The sequence below is a fragment of the Pelodiscus sinensis genome, chromosome 1, assembly GCF_049634645.1.
Source record: "Pelodiscus sinensis isolate JC-2024 chromosome 1, ASM4963464v1, whole genome shotgun sequence".
In the NCBI taxonomy this organism is placed as follows: Eukaryota; Metazoa; Chordata; order Testudines; family Trionychidae; genus Pelodiscus; species Pelodiscus sinensis.
The window spans coordinates 181,879,998-181,895,311 of NC_134711.1; the positions used below are offsets into that span (position 1 = coordinate 181,879,998).

A 15,314-nucleotide genomic window follows, 5' to 3' on the forward strand; every position below is an offset into this window, starting at 1 on the left:
TCTCTCTCTCTTTCTCAGGGTACAGCTAGACTGCGCTGGGTGGGAGGGAGAGTGTGTCTCGGGATACCTTAACTCTGCCGCATCCAGGCAACGCATTTGCTCTTCCCCTTTTTTTTGCAGAAAAGCAAACGAGTTCTTTCGGAAGCCCCTATATTCCTCGTTCTACAAGGGAGAAGGGGGCTTCCGAAAGAGGTTTTTTTCCCCAACATTTGGCATAGTCTACATGGGCCAAATGTCAGAAAAGCCTCTTCCAACAAAGAAGAATCGGAAAAAGGTACGCAAAATACCTTCCAACAAAAACTTGTAGTCTAGCCGTACCCTCACGCCGATAGTCTCTTCCCCCTCCCTCCCCTCCTCCTGTCACAGGAGACACAGTCTGGGTCAGGACAGGAGGACTGGAAACTGCTGTGGTCTGAAGTCAATTCTAAAGGCTGAATGCCAGAGGCAATGCACTGTTTCTGAGATTTACCCAGTAGCCAGCTCAGTGTCTCTCTCTCACACACATACATACATACATACATACTACAGTCTCTTTCACACACACCTCCAATCACATACTTGCATTATTGTGGTTGTTACTACCTGGTATTTCTGCATTGCACAGATAGTCTCTGTAATTTTATTCTTTCAGAGTTCATTATTTCAGTGTGTTGACTGCTCTGTACATTTCATAATTTTTATTTCTCTTACACTTAAATTTAATTCTTTGAGTAGTGAGCTCTAAAATACCTAACCTGGAGTAATTAGCCATATGGTAACTTTAAAAATATATATATGTAGGCTTTGGGTCTCTACAAGTCATGCCCATTGGCCATGAACAGGGAACTGCAGCCAATGGGAGCATAAGGAGTGGTGTCAACAGGGAGGGAAGTGCACAGACTCACGTGCTCCCCCGGTCTCCTGCTCCTAGTGCCACACATGGGGACATTGACCCCCTTCTGGGAGTAGCACGGGCAAGCAGGAAGCCTGCCTTAACCCATCGGGAGCCACCTGTAGTAGGTGTTGCCCATTGGGAAGCTGCACCCCAACTTCAGGCACTCCATACACCTCCTGCACCCCTTATCCCCTGCCCCAGACCAGACCTCTCAGATCCAGCACCCTGTACCCTCTCCTGCTCCCCAACACTCCACCAAGCCCAAACATCCTCCTGCACACAAATTCCCTCCCAGATCTGGCACCCCTCACCCTCTCCTGCACGCAAATCCCTTAGCCCCAGTCCTGAGCCCATACACCCTCCTGAACCCCATCTCTTGCCCCAGCAGGGTGAAAGTGAAGGTGCGGGAAAGTGAGACGGAGAGAGAGATGAAGTGAGTGTGGTGTGGCTTTGAGGAAGGGCCGGGGCCTCAGTGAAGGAGCAGGGTAGATCCTGGCTTGCCCTTAAATTCAAAAAGTGATGTTGGGCATGGAAAGGGTGGAGACCACTGGTGTAGTCAAACCCAAATCATTTTTAGTAGGTTGGACGGGGAGATAGACATCTGCTAAGGTATCTTGGGTCCTTCCAAACAGCTCTTTGGGACAGGCATAGGTTTTTCATTCTGTTTGTCCAACACCTAGCACAATGGGGTCCTCCTGGTCCATGACGGACTACTGTAATACCAAAAATAATGAGACTATTTTAAATTCCAGCATCTTTTACCTTTTTTGAAAGCCAGTCCTGTCTCTTTTACACGATTCACATAAAGCCGACGAAACCCTTCTTCTTCCACCGAGGAGACAGAAAAGCCTACAGAAATACCCAGTGACACAATTAAAACGACTTCCGAATTAGTTGTAGGAAAAACATAAGAAACCTCTCATGCTCTATATGTGAAAGCACTCTTTTCCACAATACGCAAAACCCTTGATAAAGCAGAACCCGATCCTATTGCAAACATCCTTTTCTCATGCATGTATTTTCATAGGAGTAGTCAAGAAGCCTACTTATGTGAGTAAGGAGTACCCATGTGAGTAATAGGCTTTACAGAACTAGGGACCAATTTTTCAGGGGGAGGAGGATAGTATTAAAGCTTAAAAAAACTAAAAAGGAAAATTACTAAAAAGTTATAAAGTTACTTAAAGCTAAACTGAATTTTCACATTTACATAAATCTTTTAAGTTTTATGTGGGGAAAACACAGCTATAAATTGTTGAAATGCACTTAAAAATGTCTTGCCACAAATGTTCACTTCAAGAAGTTGAATATTTGCAGACAAAATGTATACAATGTTATGGTTTGTGTCCCAAACCAATAAAGGCCAGGAAATTCAGAGTTATGGTTGACACACTGTTCTTAATTCACACAAGGCATAATAGTGCCCATTCAAGCAGAATGTCAGCATTTTAGTTGTTGAATTTCCTGGGCTGTACTGGTTTGTAAAATGCTGCCTTTTCTTTCTTTCTTTCTTTTTTTTTCCTCAGCTGCTGCCGGCATGATTTGCTATTCACTAAGTCTCAGTGCAATTTTTATGGCTAAGTTATAAATGTGCCAACCAGAAATTTATAATGGAAACACTGACACAGAATTAATTTTAAGTATGCAAATGACATTACTGTATTTAATATTGGTGATTTTCTTTATCCATTACTTGGTTTAACATAATGTTAGCTTTAATGTGTGTATAAAATTAAATGTATTTTATTATTACTGTTGACACTTATCTAAAAGGATATTTACTTTTCTGAAACTTCCTTGCCTCAGGCAGTAGTTTATTCTTTTCTCAAGGAAAACTTTTATGAATCTGTAGAGACGAGATGCTTGTTTGACATGCAATCAGCTGCCAGTCAAGAGGAAGCAGATGTTCTGGAAACCTATTCTGACTCTATAACTTCCTTCACGGCGATGCTTTATGGACGGCATGTTATTCTTTCATTCATCATTAAAAACAACAGGAGCCAGCCCACAGGCCTGTGGCATGCAGCCATTTATCATTTAACAGCCTATTTGGGAACTCAACTTGGAATATAAATGGAATGTGTCCAGCTTACTTCATGCACCAAGGTTTGTGGGGAAGAAATTCTGAATAAACTGAAGAATGGCCAAGAAAAAAGAAATAGTAACTATTGGCTCGACTTCATGGCAGAGTTAGTTCAAGTCCCATCTGCTCAAAAATTACCCCTGAACTCAAGTGTAGGAGTGCATTTAACTTGTAGGAACTGACCCACTGAGGGTACAGAACTTAGCAGAACATGCCAGCTGCTAATCCAATCACTCTGAACAGCTCAAATGTTATTTTGCAGTGTGTGCTCAAGCTAGACCAACTCCAGAGGCATATACTCAAGTTTAGATAACCACAGTGAACATGGCAGTGAAAACATAGCATAAAACATGGCTCTTGAAAGATGTGTTTGGACCAAGATATTGGCGAGATATTTGTGAGCTGTTAATGAGCTATATTGTCCCCTTCCATAAAAAACTTGATGAAAATGGACACCTTCAGCTGTAGCCTTTACCTTAGGCCATGTCTGTACTATGAAATTATGTTGACCTAATTTATACTGGCATACAGACACTGCAGTTATTAAATTGCTTGTCTGTGTGCATGCTTGGCTCCTTATATCGGCAGAGCACAGCCCCATCAGAAGCACTTGTATCGACTGTGCTGTCAGTGTAGGATGGCTTCTGAAGGCCTGTAACAATCGATGCCAGCAATGCAGTGTCTACACTGACACTGTGTCAACTTAATTATGTGTATGCCGCTCAGGGAGATAGTGTTACTAAAATGACACAGAGAGGCACTTATGTTGGTGGGAGTCAAACTCAAGTGAAGACACTTCCATGGGTACGTTGAGGCAATGCAGCTTATGTTGACTTAATTGTGTAGTGCAGTATAGACCAGGCCTTAGAACAGTTTCTCAGAACCATTCTGCTTGGGGAGCAGGGTTTGTCTGCCTTTGCCTCAGCCAGCTCATTTAATCTCTCTGCCTTCAATTCTCTAGCTATTCAGTGAAGATAGTAATACATCCCTAACTGACAAAGGCATCATCAGGATTAATTAACAGTTTGTACGAAGATTAAAAGTGTACAAGCATCATCATTATTATTATTGTAGCTGGAATGCTAGCAACAGCAATAGTTAATGTTGCCTATAATTTAAATAACACTTTCTCAAGGTGGCTGCATTAAGGCATAGTGTTAAAATCTAAAAAAACATGCAGCAAATTTGCTTTGGATTGAATGAAGCACAGTAATGAAAACACATGGTAATTAAGAAGCAGTCTTTTACAGTGCATACAGAAGGTGGTAGGAGCACTGTCTCATTCAATGTAATAGTTTAAGATACTGGATAGGTACATTCTATTGCTACCTAACAGACTCCAATTCAGCAATGCATCTCTATTCATGGAAGCACTTGTACAAGTGCCTAAATGCTTTCTTGATTTGGGGCTACAATATTACCACACTACGGATTTTTTAATAATAATTTTTTAAACTAAGAAATTTAAAAAAAAAAACCTGTGAAGACAGCAGAGTTTGAGGTGCCAATGCCATAAAAGCGTATGGACATGCTTCCCTTTTTTTTCCACATTGTGAGAGGTAAGTAGGACTACTCTCTGCATGTAAAGATAAGCACGTGATATTGGTAGAACTGCATAAGTAAGCATTGTGTTAAAATTGCAAAGGTTATATTAATCCACATAGACACAATGTCAAACATTAACAATTCAAATGCACCTGCAACCTTAGCATTCATCTCTCATATGCATGCATTTTAATGTAGGCTTAATACTACAGGATCACTTAATATTATTTCCGCAAGACCCACACCTTATTCAAAGCCTGATTCTGCACTCGTTAAAGTCAAAAGGAGTTTTGCTATGTCTTTCAATGAGTTAGCATTATGAAGGGTATTGTTGGCAGGATCAGGCCTACGCATAAGACAAATTTCCTGCCTCAATCAGCTTAAATGATCATTTTATTTTACAATAGTTTGTTTTCATTATTTCCTCCTTTTTTACATTCCTGCCACTGAAATACACCCAAAAGGGAATAAAGACAAGCCTTTAGCTATGGAAGTCATCCCAGGCACAACATAATTATTGAACCTGGGGTCATAATTGTGCTAGATAATATGTATGTCTTAAATCTTTAGTTTTCAAATAGACAGTCACTGCTTTGCACCAGAACTCAACATCCAAAGTGGCCTACAGCTGTATAATAATCAGTTTGGGGATTCAAAATTATTCTATTCATTAAAACAGAATATTTAGATAAACATTGAAAGATGCAGATCGGCTGCCTGAGGGTAGGTTACAAAAGTAATGTAAAAATACTAAAATTGCCTGACCAAAGGGCAATCTTGCCAACCTAAAGGTTTGTAATTTTGAATACTAAAAAGCTGAAAGAACAGAGATTTTGCTAAAATGTTAAATGGAGCATCTCCCCTATTTATAAATGTGATAACATTACAGGGTATATTCTGGCTTCAGAGATGCATGGAGTTTCTATAGACTTCACTGGGTTCCAGACTCGTGTGCCCAAAGCCTGCCTATGTTGGACAGGATTGTGGCCTGTTTCAAGTGCTCGGGCAGGGAAGTAAAGGGACACTAGGCACTTCTACTCTTCCTGAGATGACTACAGAGGCTGTGGATAGCACTATGAAGGACAGGGGTGGCCCCCAGCGTGACTGGATCCTGCCCCCAATCCTGAGGGTCTCCCTCAGGATTAGGGAACCCACACTTGTGCTCCTGCCCTCCATCTTCCCACTGCGTGGCTACTAGACTGGGTTTTGGTGTGGGAGAAGAGTGTGAGGAGTATGTCTTTCTCCTTCTCATTCAGGAGCTATGTCAGTGAGGGTTTGAGGGTTTTTTTCCTTCCCATTTGTGTATGGCCCCCGACTGATGTCTATGGGTCATTGGCCCCCAACCCAAAAAAGATTCCTCTCCCCCTGATGTATGGGAAAGCATCCTCTGGAAGGTCATTATATAGTCTCTCTACAGGGGGCAAGGAAGAGAGTGGAGAAGGCCAGAAATGGGTGGGCACATTTGGTCCTTTGGTCCCAATTCATTGAGGGACATGGAAAGATGGTGCTCCACTTAAAGCAGCAAGGTAATCAGGAGATAGATCATAACCAGGAGATAGATCGGAGAATTGAGAGAAGTTTCCAGATTGCAGGCCCTGGTTCTCATGAGGGACTTTAATAACCCTGACATCTGTTGGCAGACCAATATGGCAGTACAGAGACAATCCAGGAAGTTTTTGGAGAATGTTGGGGATAACTTCTTGGTACAAGTGCTGCAGGATCCAACCAGAGGCTGTGCGCAGCTTGACCTGCTGCTCACAAACAGGGAGGAGCTAATGGGGGAAGAAGAGGTGGGTGACAACCTGGGAAGCAATGATCATGAGATGGTAGATTTCAGGATCCTGACCAAAGGAAGAAAAGAGAGTAGTAAAATACACATCTTGGACTTCAGAAAAGCAGACTTCGACTCCTTCAGAGACCTAATGGGTAGAATCCCCTGGGATGAAGGGGAAAGGAGCCCAGGAGAGCTGGCAGTATTTTAAAGAAGCCTTATTGAAGGCACAGAAAGAAACCATTCCAATGTGTAGCAAGAGAAGCAAATATGGTACGAGACCGGATTGGCTCACCAGGGAAATCCTTGGTGAACTTAAGCACAAAAAGGGAGCTTACAAAAAGTGAAAACTTGGACAGATGACTAGGAATGGGGTATAAATGTATAGCTCAAGAATGCTGGGGAGTTATCAGGGAGGCGAAAGCGCAATTGGAATTGCAACTCACAAGGGACGTAAAGGATAACAAGAAAGGTTTCTACAGGCATGTTAGCAAGAAGAAGGTGATCAGAGAGGGTGTGGGGCCCCTACTGGATGAGGGCAGTAACCTAGTGACAGATGATGTGGGGAAAGCTGAAGTACTTAATGCTTTCTTTGCCTCTGTCTTCACGGACAAGGTCAGTTCCCAGACTAATGCGCTAAGTTACACAATATGGGACGAAGGTGGACAGCCCTTGGTGGGGAAAGACCAGGTTAGGAACTATGTCGAGAAGCTAAACGTATATAAATCCATGGGTCCGGACTTAATGCATCTGAGGGTACTGAGGGAGTTGGCAAATGTCATTGAGGAGCCTTTGGCCATTCTCTTTGAAAAGTCATGGAGATCAGGATTGATCCTGGATGACTGGAAAAAGGCAAATGTAGTACCCATCTTTAAGAAAGGGAAGAAGGACAATCCAGGGAACTATAGGCTGGTCAGTCTTACCTCAGTCCCTGGAAAAATCATAGAGGGGATCCTCAAAGAATCCATTTTGAAGCACTTGGAAAAGGGGAAGGTGATCAGAAATAGTCAGCATGGATTCGTGAAGGGCAAGTCATTCCTGACCAATCTGATTAGCTTCTATGATGAGGTAACTGGCTCTGTGGACATGGGAATGTCAGTGGATGTGATATACCTTGACTTTAGCAAGGCTTTTGATATGGTCTCCCACAATATTCTTGCCAGCAAGTTAAGGGAATGTGGATTGGATAAACGGACGGTAAGATGGATAGAAAGCTGGCTGGAAGGTCGGGCCTAGCGGGTAGTGTTCAACAGCTCGATGTCAGGATAGTGGTCGATTTCTAGCGGAGTGCCCCAACATTCGGTTCTGGGACCGGTTTTGTTCAACATCTTTATTAATGACCTGGATGAGGGGAGGGATTGCACCCTCAGAAAATTTGCAGATGACACTAAGCTAGGGGAGAGGTAGACATGCTGGAGGGAAGGGATAGAGTCAAGAGTGTCTTAGACAAATTGGAGGATTGGGCCACAAGAAATCTGATGATGTTCAACAAGGACAAGTGTAGGAGTCCTGCACTTGGGACAGAAGACTCCCAAGCATTGTTACAGGCTGGGGACCAACTGGCTAAGTAGCAGTAGAAAAGGATCTGGGGGTTACAGTGGATGAGAAGCTGGACATGAGTCAACAGTGTGCCTTTGTAGCCAGAAGGCTACAAAGAAGGCTAATGGCATACTAGGTTGCATTAAGAGAACCATTGCTAGTCGATCCAGAGATGTGATTATTCCTCTTTATTTGACTCTGGTGAGGCCACATCTGGAGTATTGTGTCCAGTTCTGGGCAATTACAGGAAGGATGTGGATGCATTGGAGAGGATCCAGTGGAAGGCAAACAAAATGATTAAGGGGCTGGAGCATATGACCTAGGAGGAGAGGCTAAGGGAGTTGGGTCTATTTAGTCTGCAGAAGAGAAGAGTGAGGGGGGATTTGATAGCAGACTTCAACTTCCTGAAGGGAGGTTCCAAAGAGACTGGAGAAAGGCTGTTCACAGTAGTGATGGATGGCAGAACAAGGAATAATGGTCTCAAGTTGTGGTGGGAGAAGTCCAGGTTGGATATTAGGAAAAACTATTTCACTAGAAGGATGGTGAAGCACTAGAATGGGTTACCTAGGGAAGTAGTGGAGTCTCCATCCCTAGCGGTGTTTAAGTCCCAGCTTGACAAAGCCCTGGCTGGGTTGATTTAATTGGGATTAATCCTGCCTTGGGCAGGGGGCTGAATTTGATGGCCTTCTAAGGTCTCTTCCAGCTCTATGATTCTGGTCTTTATGTTAACGTTAATGTACCCTAGAAAACTTTTAGTCCACAGCAGCACAGTTTACATGGGTGCACTGGAATGTACACCCCAACAGTATACACTACCACCCTCTGTGCCCACGCCAGAGTCAGTTGGCTTCCCCATCTGTTCCTATAGCAGTGAAACAACACACAGTTACTTGAGACTTACCACAAAGTCACAATTTATCTGATAATACAAACATGATTGTAATACAAACATTATCCAGGTGATAAAAGCACACTACATCTGCATATCTCTGTGCCACATTCCTAATCACAAAGATTGCCTTTTCTCAGGACTTGTCTTCACTATATGGAGGATCAATGCTGCAGCAATCGATCCATGGAGGTTGATTTATTATGTCTCTCAGTGCTCTACTGTCAACTCTGGTACTCCATCAAGATGAGAAGAGTAGGTGGAGTCAACAGGAGAGCAGCCCTTGACGACCTTACCACATGGAAGACACTGTGGTATGTATGCCAACTTGAGCTATGCGAATAGCATAGTTGAAACTGTGTATCTTAGATCGATGAGGGTGGACAGGGGAAGGGCGTTATAGATTGGACCTCACATTATAACTTTTGTGAAGAAGCTACACATGCTACAGTTAATGTGCCAGCATAGGCTTTGCACTCAGTTTGTTAACGAAAAAAATCCAGCCACTGTCAGTGTGAGCAAGATGAGTTTTCATGGCTTCTCTTGTTTTGGATTACACAAGAGTCACATGTGCTTTTGCTATTTTGCACAACAGTCCCTTAAGGTTTTTAATAAATCGCAAGTAAGAGTGTGTTTATACCAGGATTTCATAAGAAAACAAAAATCAGGAAGAAAACTTACCATAAAAATCAGAGGACGAATCAGACTTCTCGATCTGCATGTGCTGTGTAATTTTTTGACAGATTTCAATTTCTTTGTATAACTGAACAGAAAAATATTTTTAAAAAACACATTAGCACAAAAGGTTGTACTCTTTCTCATTATAAGCAGATAGTTATTTTTAATTAAAGGGGCAGAGGGGTCATTTATTTATTGCAGCCTCCCCCACACCTGTAAAATGAATTGCTGGAAACAGTGGATTGTGATTAAAAGAGAGGAATGTGATATTTCTAGTACTGCTTGCATGCATGTGGTTATATGCCAAAGTCCATGTATCAGTAAAGTTCTGAGTGTTCCAGGAATGCAGGGCTTGGCCTTCAGGTATTTCTATTTAATCATCTGCAAAAAATCCATGTAGATAAGAATTCTAATTTAGAAATAGATTTAAACCATTATTTGTATTGAAACTATTTTTAAAATTTTAAATCAGAATTTTAATTTACATGCTGCCTGTTCTTTATAGTCTGAAATAGTTCATTTTATATTTATTTATATCCTGAAATTGGTAGAGTGGATTTTTTTCAATTCATTTCTTTATTTCCTAATTGTTAGTAGAATATCACATCTGAAACAGAGACTTCCCTACTACAAAATTTCACACTTGAAATCTTTTGGTAGGTCAGCAAGCCCAGTACATTGCTACTACAGGCAACGCCATCATATAATCCAATTTATAAAATTATCAAGATCTCTCTTAAAACTTATTTATGATGATGATGAGGAGGAAAATACCACAAACTCAAAACATAGAATGATTGTTTGTGCAAGGAATACCACTTTCTGGTATATACTCTTAGACATGAGATGTCATTATTCTGCTCTACTCTGCACAGATCAGGCTTCAACTGGACTACTGTGTCCAGTTCTGGGCACCACATTTCAAGAAAAATTTGGAGAAACTGGAGAAGGTCCAGAGAAGAGCAACAAGAATGATTAAAGGTCTAGAGAACATGAGCTATGAGTGAAGACTGAAAGAATTGGACTTATTTAGTTTGGAAAGGAGAAGACTGAGAGGGGACATGACAGCAGTTTTCAAGAATCTAAGAGGGTGTCACAAGGAGGAGGAAGAAAAACTGTTCTCTTTGGCCTCTGAGGATAGGACAAGAAGCAATGGGCTTAAATTGCAGCAAGGAAGGTTTAGGTTGGACATTAGGAAAAGCTTTCTACCTGTCAGGGTGGTTAAACACTGGAATAAGTTGCCTAGGGAGGTTGTGGAATCTCCAGCCCTGGAGATATTTAAGAGCAGGTTAGATAGACATCTATCAGGGATGTTTTAGACAGTGCTTGGTCATGCAATGAGGGCAGAGGACTGGCCTCGATGACCTCTCGAGGTCCCTTCCAGTTCTAGTATTCTATATCAAACTTCCACAAATAACCAAAACTGAAATGGCTTCTGCCAGGCTATACACCACCTTCAGGTTGAACCTCTAATATCTGTGACTCTCTGGTCCAGCAACATCCGTGGTCTGGCAGGATCATGGCTATTGCTGCACCAGAGAGCCCCGGCTGGCCAGGTTCAGAATCACAGCCCAGGCTGGGCCAGCTGTGGGGAGCCCAGCCCCAACGGGGCCAGCACAGGGGAGAGCACAGCCCTAAGCAGGGCTGGTGGCCAGGAGCTCAGCCCCAGCCAAGGCTGGAGGTAGTGGGGCTGGTGGCCAGACTAGGTGCTGTGAGAAGCACAGGCTCAGCCAGGGCTGGCGCTGTGAGATGCACAGCTTCGGGCCAGGGCTGGCATGGTGCAGTGCAGGGGAGTGCAGTCCCGGCTAGGGTAATGGCGAGGAGCTTAGCCCCAGGCAGGGCTGGAGTTAGCTGGGTGCGCAGCCCGGACTGGCGCTGCGGCAAGGGGGACAGGGCGCAGCCACTGCCAGGGCTGGAGGCAGCGGGGCCGGCCTCTGTCCGGGCCTGGTGCAGTGGGGGACACAACCCTGGCCAGGCCCGGGACAGTGTGGGACTGCAGGCAGCGGCGGGGAATGCAGCCCCACCCGGCAGTAGGTAGGGAGGCTTGACCTCCCCTCATCTGGCAAACTCCATTGTTCGAGACCACTCAGATCCTCAGAGTACTGGACAAGGGAGGTCCGACCTGTATTAGTGGTTGCAACTTGAACTCAGTGGGACTTGTGCTTTTTACAGCACATATCTCCCACAGCTGTGAGGGGCTGAACACCTCCTGGTCTTTAATGTATTTAACTATGCCAGGTGTTCTCAAACTTTATGGCCTGTGGCCCACCCTGCTCAATGCAGACCTTTCTGTGGACCACCAGCCAGCCATGATGAGGGAGTGGGGTCTGGCCAGGAGGAGGGTGCTGGAGCTGCGGGGGAGGAGGGGAGAGATGCGGGATCGGGGCATGAAAGGGATGGAGGGCGCTTACCGGGCTCCACACCTCCTGCTGCTCCCACTGGCCATGATTCTGGCCAATGGGAGAATCGGGGAAAGCCTCCAGGTGAGAGGTTTCCTGTGCTACCATTTTCCCAGTCATGGGGAGGCGGAGCAGCAGCGCACGGAGCCCCCATGAGTCACATCTGGCTGGTGAGGCTTGCCTCTACCCTTGCAACAGGAAGCCAGTGCTGGTGCTCCAACCTTGGGGGGAGGGGATGGAGTGCCAGCACAGACTCCTCACTGCGGGGGGGACAAGCCCTGAGCCTGCGACCCACCTGCAAGATGGTCGCAGACCACTAGGGGTCCACAGGCCACACTTTGAGAACCACTGATCTACACCACACCCCTGCGAGGTGGAACATTTTACAGATGGGGAACTATGGCACAGAGTGGCTAGAGGTCAGATCTACAAAGGAATTTGGATACCTCAAAATGCCTACTTGGTATCTAACAGGATTTTCACAAGAAAGTAGGCAGCTCATTGCCAGTGAAACCATCTTTTGACAATACCATTAGATCCCTATAAACCTTTGTAAAGCTAGCCTTGTAAGTGACTTAGCCAAGGTAACATAGGCTATCTGTGGAAGAGTAAGAAATTGCACCCAGGTCCCTCAGGGCGTAGGCTAGTGTCCTAACCACTGGAATGTCCTTTCTCTCTTTGAAAGCATCCCACCTTCAGATGCCTAAATGCAGGATCAGCAGCCTACCTGTAAGCTCCTGTTTTTGTCTGTGTTGGCCAGCGTGTAGAAAAACATTTACCTTAACTTTGCAAACATATCAGCTGACTAAATAACTACTTTGTTAATGCTGAAGCAATTCAGTATGGACATGACTAAGGATTTATTCACTAAAAGAAGTATTTCAAATAAAAATACACTTTCAGCCCCCTGGTGTTATAAACATTGAAGCACATAGAATTATATGATAGAATCGTACGCTGAACTTTAAATATTATTCATGTGAGTAGAGTTATATACCTGGTTAAATACTTGCAGAGCCAAAATTTTCAATATTTAGACTTTTGCCTATGGCAGTTTCTTTAACAATCAAATAAGAACCCTATTAGGAATGGTGTTTTTAAAAAAAGATGATGAAGCATTTATAAGCTTGTTTGGTATCATCTAAAGTTGCAATAGTAAAAAAAAAATCAAATCAGTTTTACAAAGCCTCAACCTGATTTAAAATCAAAGAGAGTTATTAAATCATTATATAAGTGGCCTTCATCGAAGGCCCTGGAAACAACAGAACAAGTTTACTAAAGATTCCTTAAACTGGGATATTTTCACAACATAAAGTGTTTGAATCTCTTTCCTCAACATGAACTGCACCATTTAAACCAAAGAGGAAGTCCTGAGCAGCAAACAAGGCTGGAAACAAAGTGGAGTGGCATGGTTGAGGGGGGAGGGAAAGAGGGTTGCAGAATAAATGCTCATGTGAATGCTACACTGTCTGAAGACTACAGAGTACTGCTTGTCCAGGAGTGGATTAGCCCCTGGACAAGCTGTGGGGCTTGTGTAGCACGCCCAATATACACAGATTCACCACCTAAATAGTCAGCATATGTGAACACATTGGGCCACAGCTGCTTCTACAACCAATGGTTGATGTGTTAGTGGCTGTATGAATAGTCCATAGATTGTAGGGGAAGATTTCACCTTATTCCTCCTTCATAGGTCTCCTGCACAAAGTGTGTATGCTTGGTTTGGTTGACAAAGGTTGCACTCGAGTGATATCTCTTTATAGAGATAAAAAATATGAGGCTGGCCCTAGTCAGCTGAGTCAAACTCAAGGAGCGCAGGCCCCAGAGCTGAAAATTTGCTGTGTAAACATTCAGGCTTGGGCTGGAGCCCAGTCTCTGGAACCCCTCCCACCTTGCAGAGTCCCACAACTCAAACTCCAGCCCAAACCCAAATATCAACACAACAATTTTTTGCTTGCAGTCTGAGCCCAGTGATCCTGAGAATGGGTCGCGAGTTTTTGTCCCAGTGAAGATATCCCCTTGGGGACTACATAGAAGCCTAGAAGCTTATCACTGGATAAGCACAAGAAGAAAGGCACCTTAAATAAGAGATTTAATAACCTACACTTTTATACTGCAGACAGTTCAAGAGCCTCTTATAAGATGTGTTATACTCTCTTACAAAAGCATGGCACCATTTCATCTGGCAATCCCCATCTCCAACTCTAGGTGGCAGTGTTTCCTCTTTGTTTCAGTCAGATTCCCTCTAAGCTTCCAGGGTTTCCAAAAGACATGGATATCTATCTCCAGGAGCTTTTTTAACTCTTCTCAAGTCCTTGCACAGATGCCATTTTCCTCTAAAGCTTTGATTTCCCCTGCCCCAGCTTCCTGATCCCATACCCCAGCTCCAACCCAACACTCAGATCTTTGCTATGCAGTCCCTTCTTTCCTAATTAAAGCCATGCATTAACTTTACATAATAGTAACCCCTAAATCAGATGGAAAGGAAGGCAGTTTAGTGTGTCAGGCTTCAGCGAAAAGATTCCCTGACTTAATTTATTGTTCTAAACAGCATTTAAAATAAAAAAAATAAAAATAAAACAAGAACCCTGTAAGCACAGTTAGCACTAAAAACAAAATATACTTTAACATAACAAATGAAGCCTCCGTGGTCTTTTTTTTTTTTTTTTTAAAGATTGAATATAATTATTTCACTTACATTATCAAATAATATTTTTGAAAATACAGATTTCTAATTTTGATTGAAAAAAATCACATGGTTTATGATGAAAGAAAAGAGAACATCTTAGCTGCCTCAGAAATTCATTTTAAAAGCACTTAAATACATTTAAAAGCACTCGATTAGATAGAAAGTAGATAGTTGGGCAGCATAAATACTAAATAACTCTGTAAATAGCTATTTGAGAGACTACAACATGGTAGGTAATAGTCCATTTTATCTTAATTGCAAGAGGATCTCTTCAAGAAACATCTAAATAAAAATAATCACAAAGATTTCCTAGTAACCCCACACATGCATAATATAACACATGTACTGCTGTCCTGCTAATATGTTAGGTCGTGGTCTTTCAAACACTTCCAGGCATTGTGAACATTAAGCCTGTGAATGAATACTCCCCCTAATTTCAAATTAAGACTTTAGAGTTAAACACATATGTAAATGTTGCAGGATCAAGGTTTTATTTTTCATAGGATATTAGATGCTACCTCCAACTCTATAGGGGAAAAAATCACCTTTAAGCAGGGTGTACGTACGGAATGTTTTGGCACAAAACAGGTTTCTTTGAGCAAACTGAAAATTAGGAACATTAGAAAAAAAGGGGAATTAGAGTGGAAGTTTAAATTCAACATTAAATATAGTGGTTTCCACCAAGGACTGTGATTTTATTGCACACAAAGTGATTACAAATCCACTCTGTTTACAAGAATATTGTTGAGCTGATTTTTTATGACGCAAATAATGTAGTTTATATGGCGTGGCTGTTTGCTGTGAACTGCAAAGTACTGTAACTACAAGGTAGCTTGTAGTCTACAACATC

At 42.9% G+C, this 15,314-nt stretch overlaps 1 protein-coding gene across 6 annotated transcripts in view; it reads right to left on the bottom strand.

Annotated features, from left to right (window-relative positions):
• Positions 1 to 15,314, bottom strand: part of TIAM1 (TIAM Rac1 associated GEF 1) — a 289,451-nt gene that overhangs the window by 52,359 nt on the left and 221,778 nt on the right. For all 6 annotated transcript variants that reach the window (XR_012897942.1, XR_012897941.1, XM_075910641.1 and 3 more), the window contains 2 exons: positions 9,380 to 9,461; positions 1,637 to 1,723 (listed from right to left, as the gene is read on the bottom strand). Coding sequence is in view for 4 of the 6 variants with exons in the window: in XM_075910641.1 (XP_075766756.1) it covers positions 1,637 to 1,723; positions 9,380 to 9,461 (169 nt within the window). In the remaining 2 variants the exon portion in view is untranslated. The remainder of the gene's footprint in view (positions 1 to 1,636; positions 1,724 to 9,379; positions 9,462 to 15,314) is intronic.